The sequence below is a fragment of the Cricetulus griseus genome, chromosome 4, assembly GCF_003668045.3.
Source record: "Cricetulus griseus strain 17A/GY chromosome 4, alternate assembly CriGri-PICRH-1.0, whole genome shotgun sequence".
In the NCBI taxonomy this organism is placed as follows: Eukaryota; Metazoa; Chordata; class Mammalia; order Rodentia; family Cricetidae; genus Cricetulus; species Cricetulus griseus.
The window spans coordinates 78,208,372-78,230,137 of NC_048597.1; the positions used below are offsets into that span (position 1 = coordinate 78,208,372).

The 21,766-nt window shown below is 43.0% G+C and overlaps 1 protein-coding gene across 1 annotated transcript in view; it reads left to right on the forward strand.

Moving 5' to 3' along the window:
• Positions 1-21,766, forward strand: part of Sdk1 (sidekick cell adhesion molecule 1) — a 954,927-nt gene that overhangs the window by 376,885 nt on the left and 556,276 nt on the right. Inside the window, exon 4 of the mRNA XM_035444149.1 lies at positions 1,245-1,392. Within this exon, the coding sequence (XP_035300040.1) occupies positions 1,245-1,392 (148 nt within the window). The remainder of the gene's footprint in view (positions 1-1,244; positions 1,393-21,766) is intronic.

The window sequence follows — 21,766 nt, forward strand, 5'->3', positions numbered from 1 at the left end:
CTCTTCCTTCTGTGCCTTCATAGCATGTCCTGGCACATATGAAATGGCTTTTAATGGTAAGCATTTCTTTCATGAAAAAACTTTAAATGAGATATATTTAATAACATATGGTGGCCAGGCATGGTTGGTGCACACCTTTAATCCCAGCACTCAGGAGGCAGATCTCTGTGAGTTCAAGGGCAGCCTGGTCTATGTAGTGATTCCCAGGCTAGGCAGGGTTACATAGTGAGACACTGCCTCAAAAACAAAGAATATATGGTGGCTAGGAGGATGGCTCAGTGAGTAAAGTGATTGCTACATAACAGTAAGGAACTGAGTTTGGATCCCAGCATGCACATACAATGCCAGAACCAGCCAGAGCTCTCGGGAGACAGATACAGCAGCATCCCTGAGGCTTGCTGGCCAGTCCAGCTAGCCAGTTTTCAACCTCCAGGTTCAGTGAGAGACAATGTCCCAAAAACCAGATCAGAGTTTGATCAAGATAGAGACTTGATCATCCTCTGGCCTCCATATTTATACACACACACACACACACACACACACACACACACACACACACACACACACACACACAAATATGGTGTGGCAATATCTCTGTTTATGTACATTGACTGTATCTGATCACAATATAGAAATTATTTTAAAAATTCAAAATAATAACTTAAAAAGCATTTCGTATCTATAGTTTAATGGCTGTGACCTCATTTTTTGGTTGTTTTAATCAATAGAACAAAGACTGACTTGCTTCAAACCATATCATCAGTGTGGGGGTACATAAAAGAATTCTCTGTGAACTCTCCAATGGTTCCCAAAGAACCAATGTGAGGGAGACTGTCACCCTAGAGATGAAGAGGTAGACCAGGAAACCCAGGTGGAGGAAGGTGGCCAGAAACATTGCAACACTGTAAAAACTGCTTCCTGGTGTCTGGGATGCCTTCCAGCAGTTTCTTTTAGTTTTACTATCAACTGTGAGCCACCATCCCATTACTGCATTGCAACAAAGGCCCGTGGCCTTGCTGATGAGGGTCCCAGTGGCTGTTTTAGAGGCACACTACTCTGCCCGTGCTTCTCCCATTGCTGCATCGGCACTTGTCTGCATTGCCATTCAGTCTCGCTTGTCACCTTGTTAAGTGTGGTAGCGGCACCAACTTCACTGTAAAATACAGTTATTTCCCTCTCTGACCCCTACTCCCCCACAAAAAATAGCTTGCTCTGGAACTTAAACGTCCAATTTTTCTCTGCAGATATGGGGAATTTCATGGATACAGACCAGAGGAAAACAGTTTCTCAAGGACATGCAGCGCTTCTAAACTTAGTGCCCATCATCAGCTGCCCCAGACCGCAAGTGACGTGGTTTAGAGAAGGACACAAGATTATTCCAAGCAGCAGAATGTAAGTTTTTCTGAACATGGACGCAATTCATTACACGTCACTGTACCATGCGCTTCATAAGTGAAATTATGACTAAGTGACCAGCAAATGGAAAGTCTCATTTAGTGTGGAAGCTTCCTCAGTCCTTAATGAACAGCTGTTTTACCGCCAGCTTGTCTATTTTTAAGCAGCTTAAGCGAGTGGCCTTGTGTTGTTACTTTCCATATGTTGTATGCCCTGAACCTAAGGTTTCCTCTCCATCCTAAAGCCCATTCTCTCTGGTTTTGAAAACACTTCACTGCTGTCACCCCTGAATTGTGTGTAAGCCTGGCGTTTGCTTAAAACAGCCCTGGGGTTCCCCCACGTCCCCTTGAGCCTCATGCTTGATGCTCCTTTTGTGACGATAAAGTGCTAATTACTGCTTATTTCTCTTTATCTTTTCATTCTTCCAAGGCAGTTTTATTTCCTTTTGTCCAATTAGTGGCTCGCCCATCTATTGCTAATCATACTGTGAGCAGTTAAGCCCTATCCCAAGGTCTTCCTGCATGCCCCACACTGAAGATATATGTTGAAGACATGTTTTGTCCATTTGGAGCTTTAAGTGATTAAAAAGAACATTTAGATATGTATTTCTTTTTATCTGAGGGGGTATATGTGGAGATCAAAGGATAACCTTGCAGGGCAGGGGTGGTCCTCTCCTTCCATCTTGTTTGAGACACAGTCTTGTTTGCCACCGCGTATACCAGGCTAGCCCATGAGCTGTCTTCATCCCCCATCTCAGGAGGAAGTACTGGAATTATAGGCACATGCTCTGTACTCAGCTTCACTTTGGTCCTGGGGGTCTGAACTCAGGCCCTCACGTTTGTGAGGCAATCACTTTATTCACTAGTTGTCTCCCTGGTCCTTTATATGTATTACTTAAGTGATCAGCTTACAATCACATTAAAGATGATATTGCAAAGACAAAAACTTGAAGGATAAAAATTTCCAAAAGAATCATGGGATGCTATGTGCTTGGGGGTAAAAGTCAAATATTTATGCTGCCAAGTGGTTGCTCACAGATAGAAAAATGCATGAGGGAAAAAGTTCTTGGTTCAGTTTTTGGAAAGGATGTGTCTGAGACATTTGCTGAGTTGGTTTCAGATGAAATATAAAGTTAACTATGAGCTACACACCCACTTCCCCACTGAGCAGAGCATCGTGGACCTGCCTCTCTAAGCCCAATGGACCCACTATCCCACCTGGACTCTGAACCCTGCATGGGCCTGCTTACCAAATGTTTCTATTTTGGTAGCCAGAAACAGGAGAAAAATAGAAATACATGTAACATCCATATTTCAGAATTCTTGTTAAAAATACCCATTACTTTAAATGGCATGTCTGCTATGCCTTTTTCTGTATTTGAAGTTCCTTGGATATTCACCTTTGTATTGATTCCAATCATAACAGAGGCCTCTTAGGATTGGGTGAAACAAAAAGGAAGGATCGATATCTCATTGCTGTGGGAGACTGTTTTGTGGAGCAGAAGGCTGCTGAAATGCAGTCAGGCATAAATGTTCTGGGAGGGTCCAGTGTGGAGCATGGGAAGGTGGGTGGAGTTAGGGTAAATCCTGGTGTAGTGAGAGCACTGGGATTTGGAAGGTAGGCTGCATCAGGCTTCTTCTCAGACATGGGACTTGTCATATGAAGGGCTAGGAATTTGCGGTGCTGGGATCATGTTAATGCACTTGGTATATGCATCTTGGTTCACGTGTCAACTGTGTGAACCAGCTGTGCTACCTTCATTCAGAGTATGAAAGGGTGACCATCGAAATAACTCTTAATTCTTATGTGATAACTCTTAATTTCATGAGCTTTTTTTCTTCAACTTGCAGATTCATGCTAAAGACTATTGAATTCCTAACGAGCTAACAAAATGACAGTGCGATTAGAGTTTGAACACAGTGTCCCATCAAATAAATGGTCTGCTTGCATGCATAAAACTATTGATATACCTCCAGCCTTGGCAGTTGGTGCATACCTTGTCTTAAAGAGGGGAGATGAGGCTGATTATGAATATTTACACTTCTACAAGGTCCTTTAGTTTTGTATTTTCCACCTCATCATCGCCCCACATTTCCTAAGTGCCTGCTGTGTGGGATGTCATAAATCAGTGCATGTGGGCTGTTCTCCAACAGTTTATACACTGTTCCAAGATATATTGCTTCTAAGAAACTTCTACTTCAGACCCAGGTGACTGCACACAGATCTCGGAGGGCAGCAGACCTTCTCCATACCACCAACGCTGCTTCTGAGATCTAGAATAATCAACCCAAGTGCATCACACACCAAGCACAGGTCAAGCACCCACGCCTGCCTCCAGCCTCTGTATGTGAGGTCCCTTCCTAGGGACCTTTTCTGTTGAGGAGGATCCTAGCCTCCCCCTCTCTTTATAACTTTATCTTCTAACCTTTAAAAGTTGACCTTTGGACTTACAATCAAGTGAATTTTTTTTTCTTTTAAAAAGAAACAGAAGCTCTGATGTTTCTAAACTTGAAAAATTAAATAGCCTATTAATAATCCTAGCAGCTATTATTTATTGAGTACCTACTTGAAGCATATCTTCTGTAATCCTCAGAATTGCCTTCTGGGGCACTTATAATTAGCTCCACTTACAGCTATCAGAACTGAAGTTTAGAGGTACTAACTAACCCCAGGGCACACAGCTGGCAGGCTGCAGGAGTAGGACTGAAGCCTGGCTTCTGACTCCAGAGCCCATGTTTGCCTCCCTGTCAAGCTTCTTCTCCTGTTTGCTTTAGCTGATGAACTTGCCTCATGCTTTTGATCATTTCTCATGGCTTCAGGTGTTTTTCCTCATTTATTTAGAAGCCCAGCTTTCAGTCTGAAATAACACAGGCTTGTGTGGGTTTGGGTAGAGGTGGTAAGAAGTGTCAAATATAAATAAAGTTCAAAATTAGAATTTTGAGGATTTCCTTTTGGATTGGATGTGAGATATATAAGAAATGGAGAGAGGCATGGGCAGAGCTTAGTATCTGGGGCCTGATCAGCTGGCCCGAAGTGGACAGAAAATTTTAGGAGAAGCAGGTTAGCATGTGTGCTTTTGTATGTGTGCTGCTCTCTCTCTCTCTCTCTCTCTCTCTCTCTCTCTCTCTCTCTCTCTGTGTGTGTGTGTGTGTGTGTGTGTGTGTGTGTGTGTGTGTGTGTGTGTGTGTTCTGAGATGGTAGTGATGTCTTCAATTCTTTTTTGGGCAAGTTATGTTTGGACAAGTGCAGCCAGTGACTAGATAGTTACATATATCAGATTCAAGGTCAGTAGAGAGGTCTTTGTTGAACTTGGCCTATTAATCTCCTTGCCTATTTGCAAACCTATGAAACACATGGAGCATTAGGCCAAGACCCAGAGAGTTGCAGTGTATTTGCCAATGCTCTTGCCTGCCACACAGGTTGACTTTGGTTTTTAAATGTTTTGCATAGAGAAATTTTATTTTGATAAACACAGAATGGCAGAGGAAAGCATTCTGCAGTAACCAAGACCTGTACCTAAGGCCTATGGAGCACGGGGAAAACCAGTGGCTTAATGGCCTTCCAAGGACATCCAAGCCTTAGCTCCTAGAGCCTGTGGCTGCTGTGTGCCCTAATGCTGGAAGTTCCTTTCTTTACCTTGTCCTGTGGCTTTAACCATGAGATTCCCATTCCAGAATCTATGACCTGTGCCTTCCAGGGAACTATGGTCTCATTTCCCCCAGCTTAGCTACCCATCTCTCCTGTTACACAGGAGATGGAGGTAGCCAATAGGGTTCATTGTTACCATCTTTCAGTGGTCCACTTTTGAGTGTGGGGCTCTTTACAGCATCCTCTTCAGACTGATGGTTTTGGTCAGAACTGTGGTAGTAGAGGAGACATTAGATTAGCAGCCCAGTTAGTTTATCTGTGTTAATTCTTCCTGCCTGTAGGTCCTGTCTATTTGGGGTGTTTCCTAATCACATCTGAGTGATGTCCACCAGGAGCATATTTCTTTCCATAACTGTATGGCCTTGTATATAAGGCAGAGGTACAATCTTGGAGGGCTGAATGGATGGGTAGTTGTCAAGATATGTCAGGTGGCATCTGCACTTCCCCACCAGAAGGGAAATGAAGGAAAAGCAACACACTGCACAGAAAATGACTGTTGACACAGAAAAACATCTTGGAAAGGCAAATGATGTTTTGAAAGCACTGAGGGTAAGTTATACTGAGAAATTTGAATAGATGATTATGGGTTTTATGTATCTGAGAAGATAAAAATATTGCATGTTTATTCTTCTGATTTACTGGATCCAAACAGTTAATTTGCTGTCTTCACATGTCAGGGTTGAAGGCAGCTTTGTCTTATTAATGTAGTCTAAGTTGAAAACAGAAAGTTATCCCGGCTTAGATCTATTTTTGTTCTTTTCTTTTATTTCTCAAGCTTTGAAATGTGAGTGTGGATGCCATGCAGCATTTCTCTTACCCCCAGGAGGTAATTCATGCCGGCAGTTATCAGATTAGGACGCAAAAACTTGGTGTGTACAGTGCCATTCTTTTGCTTAATTGCAGGTTTTTTTGTGCTCAGATTGCATCCTGTCGTCTACCTGACAGGAATGTGTGAATACAAGCATTCTTGCACATGTTTTCCTGGAAATGTGAAGTTTATAGATTGAATATTTCAAAGCTTTAGTCGGCTTTGAGATAGATGGCTCGTCAGTAACGATCTGGACTGTGAAGTATGGGCAATAAACAACATCCCAGGTGACTTACAAACAGCCTGGCTCATAATTGTCCATGCTTAAATACTCAAGCATCCATTAACTTATTACCATTTCATTTCTGCTGCTCCAAGAAAGATCTGTTGAAATTAGCACTTGTGTTGGTAGCCACAACTCAATCCTTGCGTGAAGTAGAGCTGGTTGTAATAATATTTTTATAGTTAACCGAGCTTTCAAGATAATGTGCTTTAAAATTTTTTATATTATATTTTATGGGCATTTTGTGAGTGTTTATAGTACATATCTATATGTGTGAAGTGAGCCTTAGTATGAGTAAAACTGGCTAGAATATGGGGGTTCTGGCCCAGCTTCCAGTTTTGGCCAAGTTACTTTTCTCCCCTTTACCCTATTGTTTCTTGTTAAAAAAATATTAGGAAAGTGCAGGCAAGTGTTTGAAATGGCATCTAAAGTGCTGCCATTGATGGGGCCTTTTTCCTGTGTGGGAACATGTAGGAATGGATGCTAAGAGGATGTGACCAAGGAGGGACAAACAGAGTATGGATCTAAGGATAAGGCTCCTTTGAATTGTGTGTTGGTGTTTGGGGCTGTTCCCTCGCTTGAAAATGTGCTTTCTTTGCAGGCATGAGAACCTGGGTTCAAGCCCCAGAATGCACATTAGAAAACTAAAAAGAGGCATGGTGGCATGTTCTTGTCATCCTTGTGCTGGGTAGGTAGAGACAGGAAGGTCCTTGGAGCTCACTAGCTGTCAAGCCTAGCCTACTTGGAGAGTTCCAGGCCAGTGAGAAACCCTGTCTCAAAGAGCAATGTGAACAACTTTTAAGTATCATCACCAAAGGCCGTCCGTCCTTTGGTCTTCACATACATTTGTGACACTCATCTATCTGCATATGCACACATATACAAACTAAATGTCAGCCACTTTTAGTTATAATTTGTATGCCATAAAATGCACAGGTTTCCAGTACATCAGTGGGTGAATTTTTGCAACTGTGCCCACAGATGTAATCTCCCCCCTCACAGTGGAGAGAGCCTCGCATGCTTTTTCCTCCAGCTCCTCTCCCCAACTAATTTAATTACCATAGATTAGTGATTGTTTCTTATTCTAGACTTCCATATAAATGGGATCATTGAATATGAAGTCCTTTGTGTCTGCCTTCATTCATTCAACCTAATTTCTATGATAGTCTCAATATGACATTTAATAATAATAATAATTAGCAATTTTGGAGTTGCCAGGCAGTGTTTTAAGTGTTTTATTTATAATGACTCATTTAATCTTCACAGCAGCCAGTGAGTGGGGACTGCGATTATCCTGGATTTACTGGTGAGAATAAAGGCAGACAGAGGCCAATAGCCAGGCAGTGCTGGCACTGTGGGATTGCAGAGTCACCCCTGTGTGCTGTGCTGTCTTCTCAGGGCGATGTCTGCAGCTGAGGAGCACCAGCCATGCTCAGATCTAAAGGATATATGTTCTAGGCAGAGGCCACATGCAGGGAGTAGCTTGATATGTTTGCTGAAGTGTCTATGCTGTGCTAAAGTCAGTTGTGAGAAAGGAACAGGCAAAGATAGAGAGGAGACCCCCATGGAGACCAAAATCTGGAAATAAGTAATAATTGTATTCTATATACAGTAGGAAGTCCTTGAAACAGGAGCCCTCCTAGTTCAGAAAAAAAATCTGTGTAACATGAAATATAGTATTTTAACCATTTATTTATTCATGTACCTGTATATGGTGTGTGTGTGTGTGTGTGTGTGTGTGTGTGTGTGTGTGTGTGTGTGTGTGTGTTTGATGTATATGCACATGTTTGAGGCTACCTGGGCAGCAGCCAGATGAGAATATCATGTGTCCTGTTCTATCAGTCTCCACCTTATTCCCCTGAGCCAGGGTCTCCCATTGAACATGGAGCTAGGCTGATGGCTAGCAAGGCCTCAGCAATCCTCCTGTCTCTACATTACCAGCACTGGGGTTACAGTTGTTCCCATGGCCTTGCCCAACTTTTCCATAGGTGCTAAGAACCTGAACCCAGATCTTCATTCATATATGGAAAGTGCTCTTAAACACAGAGCCATCTCCCCAAACTGTTATGGCTATTCTCACTACAGCTCAGTGGTATCAAGAATGTTCACACTGTTGGCCAGCCACCACCTTTTTACACCTCTAGATTCTTCGCTTTGTAAACTCTAGCATCTTGTGCTTGTAAAACGTCAGATCTTTCTCCACAACACTGCCATCCTACCTCTCATCTCTACAAACTTGGAGTACTTTGTGATGACTTCGGATCACAAGCAGTTGTAACAACTAATAGAGGGCGACCCACATTGCTCTTCAACCAGTTTCCAAAAATGCTAATCTTTTATAAAACAAGTGTGTCATCCCAGCCAGGATACTGGCACAGATCCAGTACATTCCTGGGTACATGATGTGTGAATGGAATCTCATGCACATAGTCTTCTGGACTTGACTTTTGTCATTCAGCAGATTCTCTGCTTCATCAGGACTGTCACTATGTGAATGATTGGTTGCTATTGTTGTGTATGAGTGCTGTGTGGAGGCACCAACATTTGTCCGATCATTGCTGTGTTAAAGATATCCTGGTTGGTGCCATTATGAGTACAGTCTGTGGAGACTCTTGCATGAGTTTTTTGGTGAACGTGAGACTTACATTTGCTGGGACAGATACCCAGGTGCTAGTCGCATGTTCCAGTTTTGGTTTTGTTTTTAAAGTGGTATCAGTCACTTTTCCAGAGTGGCTGTTCCATTTTGTATTGACACCAGTAATAAATGCATAGTTTCTCTGCTTCCTACTGGCATACAGTGTTGTCCCCACTTTATGTTTTGCTTTGTCCATCCTGATAGATGTCTAGTGATATCTTATTGGTGTTTTTTTCCTCCCTTCATTGAGTTTTTCATTTTCATCTCTCCCAGTGGTGAATGATGTTGGCCATGTCTTCAAGTTGCTAATTTTTTTAAAAAAAGGATTCAAACTCCTTGCAGTGCAAAATGTTTTCATCTGTTTTAAAAGTCAACTGAAGGAATGAAAAAAAAAAAAGAACAGAGTCTAAGCAGCTAAACTGAGAGAGATTGTTCTGGTAGATCTGAGGCAAACACTCAGATTAAACAAAGAGATACAACTATAGATACTATGTAAGGGAGATTATATAAGATATGGAGAGTGGAGTACCCAATCGACACCTAGGAAATTCCAGAAGGAACAGAGAGAGTGGGGGTGGTGTTGGGAGAGATCACTGCTATAATAGTTCCTAAAATGAATACTCTCCAGAGACAAGAAGTCAAATAAACCTCAAGAGGGACAGATACAAGTTCAAGCCTAGGCACACTGTGGTTTAGCTGTAGAACTTCAAGGCATAGGCCTTAAAAGCAGCCATATTCTGAATAGAGCCACTATTAGAAGCAAAGTAAGGGAGGAGACAATGTCTAATGCCTCCAGGGATCCAACTGACTCCGTGGTGCAATAGCATCATACATAGATGCTACAGCCAGACAAGCTAGCCTTCAAAGGTGAAGAGGGATGGAAGACCAAGACCATAGAGTCCTACAGTAGCCAAGCAGCCTGCAAAGGGGAGGTCTTTAAGATATGACTTTGCCCAAAGACTTAGGACTGAGTTTGAGGGTGAATACTAAATCTTGAAGGAAATACACCATCAGAAATGTCAGTCTCCACTTTAATATTTTCTATACGTTAGAAATAGTGAATAATTTAAGAATATATATGTAAAAAAATACAGTGGGTATAGCAAGTTGAGATGGCTTTGGGGTTCCTTACTGTGACATTCTCAGAGAGCAACTACTGTCCACAGTGGGTATACCAGGCAAGGGACTTGGTAATTTTGTTTTGTTGTAGTGTGATATATGTGTGCTATGATGTTTATGGGAGCATGTGTACACATACACGTGTGCTCACAAGGCCAGAGTGGGATGCTGGGTTCCTGCTCTGTCACCCTCTGCTTTATTCTTTTGAGACAAGGTCTCACTGAACCTGGGGATGTATTTTTTCTTTTTTTTTTTTTTCTAGGCTGGAGATCCTCCTGTCTCCAACCTCTATAGTACTGGGCTTGTGTGCAGTCACACCGGGGTTTTTGCATAGTTGCTGGGAGTTAGAACTCAAGGCCTCATGCATGTGCTCTCGCCCACTTAGCTACCCCTCCACCCAGACCAGGGGTTTTTCTTTAAGGTGAGGAATCCCAGAGGCCCTCTGCGTACCAGTAAAAATCAACTGGCAAAGGGATGGTGTGCAGAGTGTGACAGGGGAGCAAAGTCCTCAGAGAGATGTGGGCTGTATTGCTCTCACCCAGCCTGCCTCCAGTGGTCTGTCTGTGCTTTAGAACCTCTGCTGTGTGGTGAGAGGTAGCCAGGTCCCAGAAGATTCCTATTCTCTTACAGACTGCCAGGCAATGTGACAGAGGGTTTCTTTAAACACCAGTGGATCAGATTGTGGGCTCTACCTAGAAGTGGATGCATTCTTAAATGTGAGGTCTGCCTCATCCCAAATGCATAGGGAATAATGGAGGGTGTTGGGTCTCCTTTGGTGAGCAGCTGATGTGGTCGGTCACATTCGGGGAGCCATCCCTGTGCAAACGGATCAGCATGGGGAGGGTTGCTCTTCAGTGGCTTGGTTCCATTTGAGTTGGCAATGTAGTGTTTAACTTTAATGACAAGAGTTTAATATTCTATGTAGTGATTTTTCATTTGAAATAAAATGCCACTTCATTTTACGGGAGCAGATCTAGTGACAATAATGCATTTCTTTACAAATATTAGCCTATTATACATCTTAAGTCAGTTGCACATAATTGCATTTCACCAACTCCACATAATACTTTAATTAAAACTAGGATAATTAAAATACAGTTTTAATGAGCAATAAATTCTACAGTTGCCAAGCCTGGAATGTATTAGTTGAATCACACCTTTCTCTCTTTGAGCTCTTAAATTTGTGTCTGCATTATGTTTTGACATGCCGACAATCATAAGCAAGAGACCTTTATAAATGCATATAATAGTATGTCCTAGGAAATAATGCTTCCTTATGGCTGTCTTATCTTGTATATACTCCTTACATATCATTAGTTATTTATGCTAACTCTAATCCCTTGAGGCAAAGAAAAGGTTCCCTTTGTCTTTAAAGACTCAACAACTTAGTACAGTGGGCATTCATTTCACCAACAAGTATTTTTTGAGTGAATAAATAGTAGCAGATGGTTCCATCTAGGGAGATGTACTGTGTAGTGGCTAGTGTTCACTATCACCCTTACAGAATCTGGAGACTCCTTAGAGGTGGGCCTCTGGGCAAGCCATTGGGTGATTCTCTTACTGTGATAATTGATATGGGAAGAAGTATCTTAAAAGGGAGAGCGCATTCCTTGGGTACAGCACCTGGCCTGTGTAAAGTGGGGGAAGTGAACTGAGCATTCATTTTCTCTCTCTGTTTCTTGACTGTGGATGTGATGTGATCAGCTTCCCCAACTCTTGCCACTGTGCCTTCTATACCATGCTAGATTATAACCTGAACAGTGAGCCCAAACAAACCCTCTTTCTCTTAGGCTTTTGATGGGATACTTTTCAAGATGTAAAGAAAGGAAGGCAGACTAGGACACAGGGCACTCAGGGTTCAGTCTTAGCCCTGACACTTACTGGCTGTGTGACACTGGGCAAATCAATGAACTAATCTCAATAAAGAGGAGATAGTGACAAATCTTATACAGATGGTCATGTTATTCTGCCACCCTCATGGGATTAGGGATGGGAAGATGGCAGAGAATGTAATGGAAGGTGTGCAATCCCAGTCCAGCCTGCAACGTGAACTTGATGTAGTGGAGATGCTATTGCAAAGCTTACCTCTGGAAATAGCACAGTGTGTCTTAGTTGTTGTTCTGTTGCTGTAAAGAGACACTGTGGCCAAGGCAACTCATAAAAGAAAGCATTTAATTGGGGTATTGCTTACCTCTTTAGATGATTAGTCCATGATTATCAAGGCAGGAAGCAAACAGGCAGCACAGGCATGGTGCTGGAGCAGTAGCTGAGAGCTTTCCATCCTAATCCACAGGCAGCAGGCAGAGAGAGAAAGTGGGCCTGGTATGGCCTTTTAAAACCTCAAAGCCCACCCAGTGACATCTTCAAAGAGGCCATACTTACCCCAGCAAGGCCACACCTCCTAATTCTTTCCAGTTCTGAGGACCAAACATTCAAACATATAAAACTATGGGGAGCATTTTCATCCAAGCCACCATACATACATTCACACTAGAGTCTAGTCATTTGGAAATTTTTTTTTGTAGGTCATTTCTGCCTAACGAATTTTCAACCCTAGGTTCATGGCACCTGTAATGCAGGCTACAGGGAGATCTGTCCCCTTCCTTTCCTTTTCCCTTCTATACCAAATGCAATGTCCCCAGGAAGTCCAATCCAGTCTTCCTATGGGTGGGTAATTAGGGAGGCATGGTGATTGTGGGGTCCATGTGCACTTCATACTGCTCATGATTTTCATCTGCATCTCATTTGGAATATCAGTGCCATATTATCTGCCCCTGGCTCTTCATTCCTTCCTTCGCTTATTTATAAAATATCTAACTGTGCTTATATCGTCAGTGAAAAGTGAACCCTTGAAATGCCAAGTTCCTTAAGTGGTAGGTGTGCTTCAACCCTGGCTGAGGCGGAATGGCCAGAGGAAGAAGTGGGGAAGGATTTGTAATGCTGTCCCAGCTGAACACAGACCAAGGTTGGTCCCTCACCACAGCTTTTGGCTACAGTTTCTATGCATATCCAAGAGAGTCAAGTCTGAGACTTGATCTGTACTTACACTTTGATGATGCTTCACCATACAAAGAGGTATCTGTTCTCATCTGGTCTTATCCCAGGGTCTTTGGACAGAAATTTTGGGTACCCACACTGAGTTCTTCCAGCTGTGCTCAGAGCTCAAGAAGAACTATAAAATGTGTCTCCCATCCCAGAGAATTGGTCCCTTCTGGGTCCAGGCTTCCTTGGATGGCAAAGAAAAAGGCAGCAAGGCATGTGAAAGGGGCACACCTGAGTTAGCTGGAGGAGCTACTCCTGTTGGCATCCTGCGTACAGGACAGGTGCCCACTGGGGAGAGTCCTTAGAAGTGAGGCACATCACTGATGGGAAGGGGAAGGAAAGGAAGTTGCTGAGGAGCAGGAAAGAGGCAGTAGTACCCTAGATTAGAGCAGGAAGGGCAACCATAAGAACAGGCTGTCCTGCTTCATCACTTCTTGAGTGTTCTGATGGCTATGTTGTATACATAGAATGAGATTCCACCAGTCTAGTGAAAGCCTGATGTGAACACAGTTGGCCATCTGTTGGCCCAGGCTACGATGAGGGTTGGAGAGAGCTGGCTCTCCTTGGGAGGATGAGCGCTTGGGAACCAGGCTGAGTTATATGCAGCCCATGCAAATAATGTGGAGACATAGACATTCTTATCTTCCTGCGGGGCTGCTCTCAATCTTCCTGGCAGGCTAGTAAAGAAAGCAGACCCAGGCTTATCACACCAATTTTGTGGATGACAGCATGTGGGAGAGAGGAGCTAAGTGATTTAAAGTCAAATAATACGTGAATGAAAGCACTGAGGATGGACTTCAACCTGTGAGTGACACTTCTCTGATCATTATTTTGTGACTACTCCTGGCAAAATTGATCTCAGCTTGATCATCAGGGTGGTGAGGTAACAAAAGGGTCCTGTGCTCATCTTGGCTTTTGCATTCATGGTACCACATGCAGTCAGGTCTCTCTGAAATTCCAAGAGGCTCTTGCCAACCTAGTAGGGCTTTGGTTTCTGCATGTGATAATCGGAAACCATGGCAGATGGAAGGGGTTTGTGAATTACAAAGTGTCATATCCATACAATCTCTGATCCTTTTGTCCTGAGGGCTCATTCTTTGCTATAGTCAGAGCTGACCAAAGCCTAGTTAGATGTAATTGCTGCAGTATCTGCTTCCCAGTGACAGTCCTTGATGTCAAGGTCATCATTCCATAGGCCAGCTCAGTAGTAAGTTCTGTGCATGGAAAGATCAAGAGAAAGATTCTAGTGTCTCTAGGATGTTCTCTCGTGTTGATGCAACTTCTCTCTTTTATGTGGGAAAACGTAATGAAGTTCAATATTTCTATTCAAAGGCCCTGGCTAAGACCAGACATCCCCAGCTATGATATGTGGGTATCATCCCATTGTAACTCAACTCATGAAATCTTTATTTGTTTCATTTCCTTAGAGCATGTATATGTGTGCACACCTGTGTGCACTTGTCACAGTGACTGTATAGGGGTCATACGACAGTGACAGTGTCAGGTGTCAGTTCTCTCCTTCTACCTTGCTTGAGGCAAGGTCTCTTTTACTCTTACTATTTTTGCATACCAGGCTAACTGGCCCTTGAGCTGTTAGGGATTCTCCTGCCTCTACCTCCCATCTTGCTGAAAGAGCTCTGGAATCACAGACATGCATCTAGCTTTTACATGCATTCCAGAATTCCAAACTCAGGTCCTCACCCTTACACAACAAGTACTTTGACCACTGGACCATCTCCTCAGCCCTGTATTTAAAAAAAATAACTGCCTCATTAAGATTGAACTGCCTACCATAAAATTCTTCTAGCCCAGCGATCCAAGCCAATGTCTTTAGTGTGTCTACAGGTCTGGGCAACTCTCATCACAATCAGAACATTCTGTCACTCCAAGAAAGCCCAGACCCATTTGTCATCATTCCCATTCTTCTTTCTTCCCTGGTCTGGCCACCACTTATTTTCTTTCTGTCTCTGTGGATTTGTCTATTCTAGACATCTAATACAAAAGGAATCATACCCTCTGTAGCCTTTGGCTCCGTGCATGGCCTGAATGCAGCAGTTATTCCTCTCCTCTTGCCCTTTCCTGATCATCACCACATATTTCACATGGTGGTTTTTTAAATGTACTTTTCCTTTGTCTCTAAGTTCTACAAGGTAAAGGGAAAGTATTCTTTCTTCAGAAAAAAAAAATGTTTGCCAGATGCCTCTTTTATGTCAGCCACTCTGGTTAGTTCTGGTGTGATGTCCAACTGGTTTCTGTGCTGAGTTCCTCCAAGTCTGCTAATGGTAAACTGACAAAACTTCTGTGATGAGAAGACAAAACACTTGTGCCAAAGCTCAAAGAAGAGTCAGTTGGCAACATGAAGAGATAGGATGGGCAGCCATGGTGATAGGTCTGTCTGTGGAGAACTGGTCTTGCAAGCATGAGTTTGATCTCAAGAGGGTAAAGTTAGGCATGCTGGCTAAGGGTGTAGGAAGAGCCTGCAGGGAACTTGGGTGACTGCCATACTCTGGGGTAGATGTCCCAAAGGGAGATCAGCAGGGACAGGTCACAAGTTGATGGCAACGGGTTTGGATTGACTCCAACTACCGTGGTGGGTTTTAAGTTACATTGTGTGACCCCATTTATGCAGACCTGGTTGACATGTGAAGAGCAAACAGAAAGGGGAAAGAAACTGAGAACCCTAAGGAAGCTCTTTAATGTGTCCTAGTGAGGGCACTGTGACTAGTTAAGGCAGCACAGAAGAACTGGATAAGAAAGGACACACAAAAACTGCAGTTCCTAATGGAGTTGTAGGTCTTGAACATGGGTAGGGCAGATGGTACAGTCAGGATGTTTGGTGTTCGCTTCAGCTCTTGGGTGCAAGAGTACTAAAATGACAGCAGCAGAACTGTTTGAAACATTTCAAGTCTGAACTCCTCTTGCACAGTCTGGGTATAAAGATCAACTATAAGTTTGTATGTACAGAAGCCTTTAACTTCCAGGCAAGATGGGGGTGGAGATTGGAACTGAGAACTGGCCATGGAGAGGTGGCATTTAGTTGTTTTGGGTTTTGCCTTTGAGGCTATGTTTGAGACTTCATAGTGTGGCTGAAGATGATCTTGAACTCCTGAACATCCTCCTCCTAACTCCTGAGTGTCCAAATTACAGGCACTGGACCATTATGCTGGGTTTATGGGTGAAACCCAGGGCTTCCTACATGTTAGATACCTCCACTACCAACTGAGAGACAGCCCTGTTTATACCATAGATCGTTGGAAGTGGTATCTAAAAGTTTGTGAGTGGATAAGCTCTTCTAGGGAGACAGATTCTGAAAAGGAGAAATGAGTACTGAGAACTACTTACCCCTAGAGCTAGTGGAGGGAATAAGTCCAGAAAGGGATGGTAGAAAGAGAAGAAGTGCCATTGGAGCCTCCTGCCACAGAGTCACTAAGGGTACTCCCCACTCCATTCCAACCCACAAGTCATCGGTTCAGCAAGATGCAGATTCCTGCACAGACTAAATCAGGAAGAAACTGGGCAAATATGAGGAGCAGAAGGAAGGGAGGAAGAAGTATGGCGGGACCTGTCTGTCTGTACAGCTCTCATCATCCTGGGCTGAGACCACAAGTCCTGGTCTTAGCCCTGCATACATGTGGGGAAAGAGTCCAACTTTACCCTTCACTTTAGCCATAAATTAGAAGACAGATTAGAAAGTTAAACATCAGACAAACTCAGCAGTGGGAGTTCGCGCATCCCCCTGGATGATTTTTCTTCCTTTTAGTGCTTGGTCTTTATCAGAGCTGACGGGCTTGCACTGTTCTTACCTTGGGAAGTTATAAATGAGGAGCCATCCCTAGAACTTATTTATCTTTGAGAGCATGAATCTTTCCTTCTTCAGTCTCGACTTGCCCATTCATTATTACGCAAGGTAAATTATTACATCTGAGAGATGAATCATGTCCGTTGGTGATGTGCACCATTTATTTTTCTTACAGGTAAGGGCTGTGTTTTAATGTGTAAAGCAATTTTGAGAATTACCTATGCTGAGTAGTTTAGAAGTACTTAGAAGTCACCTATATGGACTCCGTTTGTGTTCATGAGATTGTAATTCCTGTTTTCATTATAGACCATTGATAGGAAACCATCATTGCCTAGTACAATGGTCTATGTTACCACCCAGCCTTGCTTGCAGAGTTCAGTGTCACATCTGAAAACTCACATCATTGCAAGGACTTTGATAATTCACTGTAAATAATTTAATTTGCTTTTTTGCTTTTAAAATGGATGTATTGAAGAAATTGTGACTGGATATGGGTGTATACAAAGTTAAATAAGACACAGTTTAAGAATTTCATCAGAGGAAAGGAATTTTAGATAGGACTTGTGGTTAATTAAAGTGAGAGGAAAGGAGGCCCTGGCATCCTGCCGTTGGCTTGTCTCTGATTCTTGGCTGTGAGGGAAGGTCTAGTTACTTAGTGTTTGGTCTTCATCTCACACTCTGGGTGAATTTTAATAAACGGCACACGCCCTGGCTATGGCTTGTTATGTCTTTGATCTAATGATGAAATAATGAATGGTGGCAAGTGTAGAATTTTTTGAAAAGCATCTACTAACTGAAACTAAGACATTCTAAATTCTTGATGGGAAATTCCCCTTGGTTTAGTAATTTCTCCTACTTTATTTTTCTTAACATCTCTAGGAATAGACAACAGGTTGTCTTAGCTTCCTTTTCTGCTGTGGTGATAAAACACTGTCTTCTAAGCAATTTAAGTGGGGAAAGGGTTTATTTGAGCTTACAGTCCAAGGTGATAATCTCTCATTGTAAGAAGTCATAGGCATGAGCTTAAGTCATTGCATCTGTAATGAAGAAGCAGAGGTTGATGGCTGAACAAGCTGGAGCTCAGCTCACTTTCACCATCTTTACAGTCTAGAATCACCTTGCTTAGGGAATAGCTCCACCAACAGTGAGCAGGTCTTCCTGCCTGAAACTGAGATAGAATTCTCCAGAGACAGGCCCAGATGACCATCTCCCAGTTGATTCTAGAGTCTGCAAAGGTGAAAATTAACTCTGATGGCTGTTCTTGGTTTTGACAACTTGACTACACCTGGAATGAACTGAAACCCAAGTAGCTGGGTATAACTGTGAGGGATTTTTTTCTTAATTAAGTCCTTGGAAATAGGAAGATACACCTTTAATCCAGATATTTTGAGATGGGAAGATCCACCTTTAATCTGTGCCAAACCTTCTGCGGGCAGCCCTACATAAAGGACATGCAAGAGTCTTGTTCTCTTTGCCTGCTTACTCTCCCTCTTGCTAGAAGGTCTATGTCTTCACTGGTATTAGATCTTCCTTCTTTCGGATTCTGGTATATACTGAACACCAGCTGAGATACCCAGCCTTGTGGACTGAACAACTACTAGATTCTTGGATTGTACATTCATAGGCAGCCATTATTGGATTAACTGTACCACAGCTTATAAGTAATTGTAACAAAGCTCCCTTATATGTGTGTGTATAATATATGTATTATGTATACACATATATAAAGGGGATGCATACATATATGTATATGTTCATTCTATAAGTTCTGTTCCTCTAGAGAACACTGACTAATACAAACACTAAAAGTTATACTGATAAAATTTGAAAATAAGTGTACAATAGAAACTATGAATGTGAGTTGGAGGTCAGGGCCTTTGGTGATATGAAGAATATATGTGTTTATTTTTATAATCAAGGTCTGTTATACAATGCGATGCTTGTATCTCAGATCTGATGTTCTATAGTCATGAAGCTTGTTTCCGTGTTGTTCTCTCGTGCTCTGTAATGCTGTTAGAGCAGCCCGGCTGCTTGCCTGGGGATTGGGGGATTACTTGTGGAAGCACATGTACATCTATAGGGCCCAGACTGTGCCCAGCCATAGACAGACAATCCTCACTGCTTATCTTTATTTCAGAAGTCTTCCTGACCCTCCATTCACTTTCCGTGATTTCAATTATGTACAAAGAACTGTGGTCCAGAAATGTTAACTAGAAGATTCTAGAAATAAGCAATCCCAAATTTCAAATAGCATGCCATTCTGCATAGTGTGGTGAAATCTTATTCATCCTACCAAGTACATGAATTCTACTTTGTCTGATGCCTCTGTGCTTCAGCACTTGCTCTTGAGTCACTCCATAGCCATCCTTGTTACCACTTTGACTGATGTGGTACCACAGGCTGTGCTACTCCATATCCTGTTTTACATGGTAATGGCCCTGAAGCTGAGAAAAGTGATACAAAGGGGGCATGAGGACATAAAGCATGCAAACACAGCACTGCGTGGCAACAGGGAAACTGTGGCATATACAGGTCTTGGGACCATCTGGGCCATCATACATACACTGCAGATCTTGAGGTAACTTTCCTGTGAGTGGGGGGGGGGTGCAGTATTGCTCACTTTGATGTTTCAAACACGGAAATACACAATGGTTACTTTCCTCTCTTGGTGTTAGTCCAAAGATAAAAGGCAAACTTGCATTTTTGTATATTGGATTACTTGCGTACCATCTGGAGGCATGGAAATTATATCCTTATTCCTTTCTGTGAACACAAGTCCAAATCTTTAATGGCAGTAGGTAGGATGGGGCTGAGGAGGCAGTGGATGAGATCAGTGCTATGCCTTCCGAGCTATGTAGGCTTCAAGTGCCATATACACATGGTACACAAGCTGTCTCCCAGGACCTCATCCTAACCTGCTGAAAGTTTGTAGCAGCACTGTAGAATTCGGAGTGAGGTAATGTCCCCAGATCCCTTCTCTGACTTACAGGCTAGCCCCAAAAGCAATGATCCTAGCCCTGTAGCCATCTTTTCAAGTTCCATCTGTGTATTTCCAGCCCTATTTATTTAGTTCGTTTGTTGTTAGTGCATGTGTTCATATGTCTGGATGTAAGTGTGAAGGCCAGTGGAATTTTCCACCTTCCTTTTTGAGTCAAGTTATTTTCATTGGCCTATAGATTGCTGATTCAGCCAGGCTGGCCAACAACAAGCCCTGTTGCCCCTTCTCCATAGCTGAGGTCCAAGTATGTATCACCACACCCAGATTTTTATGTGGTTTCTGAGGGCTCAAACTCAGGTCTTCATGCTTGCATGGCAAGCATTCTATTGACTAAATTGATTCCCGGCCTCAGTGCACTATTTTAGCAGGCAGAGAATGTACTCGGGCATCAGATGGTTTCTCCTGTAATCCACGACAAGAATTCTGACAAGGGCTATAGTAGAGAGTACTCCTTGTTCCCCATCTATAAGGAAAGAGGGCACTTTGTTCCCAGACTATAGTAGAGAGGGCACCTTGTTCCCAGGCTCCAGGACAGGAAAAGGGCAAGGGCAGGCTCAACAGAAAGGACAAGTGTCAGTCTTGTGTCCGCCAAACGTCCCTCAGGTGTGGAGGATTTATAACTGTAAATGAGGTAATGGAACGTCTGTGTGGACGGATGTGTGTCAGACAACAAGTACACATATTTCATTTTGGCTTTGACAAATACCTTACTGGTATTTTGATTTTGTCTCTATATCCTCAGACCAGTTATTACTGTAAAAGTCTCTGGTTGTTGCTCACATAACAAGTGATAAAAGTGGGATTCTGACTTTCAGAGTGAGATCTATAATGGTATGAAAATACCCTGCTCAGAGGGTGGACCTGCCCTGTCTTCACCTTGAGGGTTGCTGAGGGGCTGAAGCTTATTCGCAATCGAACCCCACCCCCTGTATAGAGCATTAAGCTAAGCAAACATGGAAGGAAGCAGGGTTCCTGTTTGTGATATACCTTCTCTGTATGGGGCTTGTGGTTCACTTTCTGTATAGCCACCCTGTTAGAAGCATATGCTGGGCTTGAGGGTGTATGCCCTATCACACTGCAAAACAGTAAGAGATGTACTGTTTTGGCCTGCAATTAGGAGAGTGCACATAACATTTAATCAGCTCATTGCGGTTTGTCTCGAACTGTTCTTGCTTTGGCTCTGAAAGTCCTTTCAGCCTCTAGGAAAACAAAGAAAGTTAGCTGCCTTACATTTTCATAGCTCCTGTGGGCATAAAACCTGCCCTATTGAATTTGCACCATTTTCTGACTAGTGTCAAAAATTTGGAAAACAGACAAATAAACCCGAGGTTAGCTAATTCCCCATAAATGCTGAACAAAGCAGAAATGCCCCATGATCAGAATAGAATGGGCTTGTTTCCACTTTTCTTAGCTGTGTCTCACTATCGCTGCCCCCAGAACTTGACTGGTTTCTGGGGTGAGCTTGACTTGTAAATGAGTAAACATAGCCTTAAACTCTTTCCTGACCCCAGCATCTCAGTTCGGCTTCTCTCGACCCTTTTTGCACACGTTTCTCACTGACATCTACTCTGTCCTCCAAGTGCAGTTCAATGCCTGCTGAAACATGCCTAGTACCTGTTGAAACTGGCTAGGGAGTGTTTCCCCACTTACTACAGGGAGACATTTTTCTTTCTTCTGAGTAGAATGGTTGGTAAAACCACAACACATGCCTCGAGGAGGGTATAAAATTCAGGGAGGTGGGAGGGGTGCCGGGAAGGGGCATTTCTGGAGGAGTAGCCTCTCATTTCAGCAATTGCACAGCCATCATTCCAACAGGAAGCACCAGGCTATGACTCCCTCAGTCCAGGGCAGCTATACTTCCAGTGAGCTTGGTCCTGAATGGCAATAGTATGGTGTAACTTAGAAGTCTGCATGGCTTCTATCTCCTAGCCTGTTGCAAGAAACATAAAGCCTTGCTTCCATGACTTCCTGTTTGGGAGATGTTACTGAGTTTAAAAGATAGCCTATCCTTCTCAGAGAGTAAGGCTGAGATAGTCCAT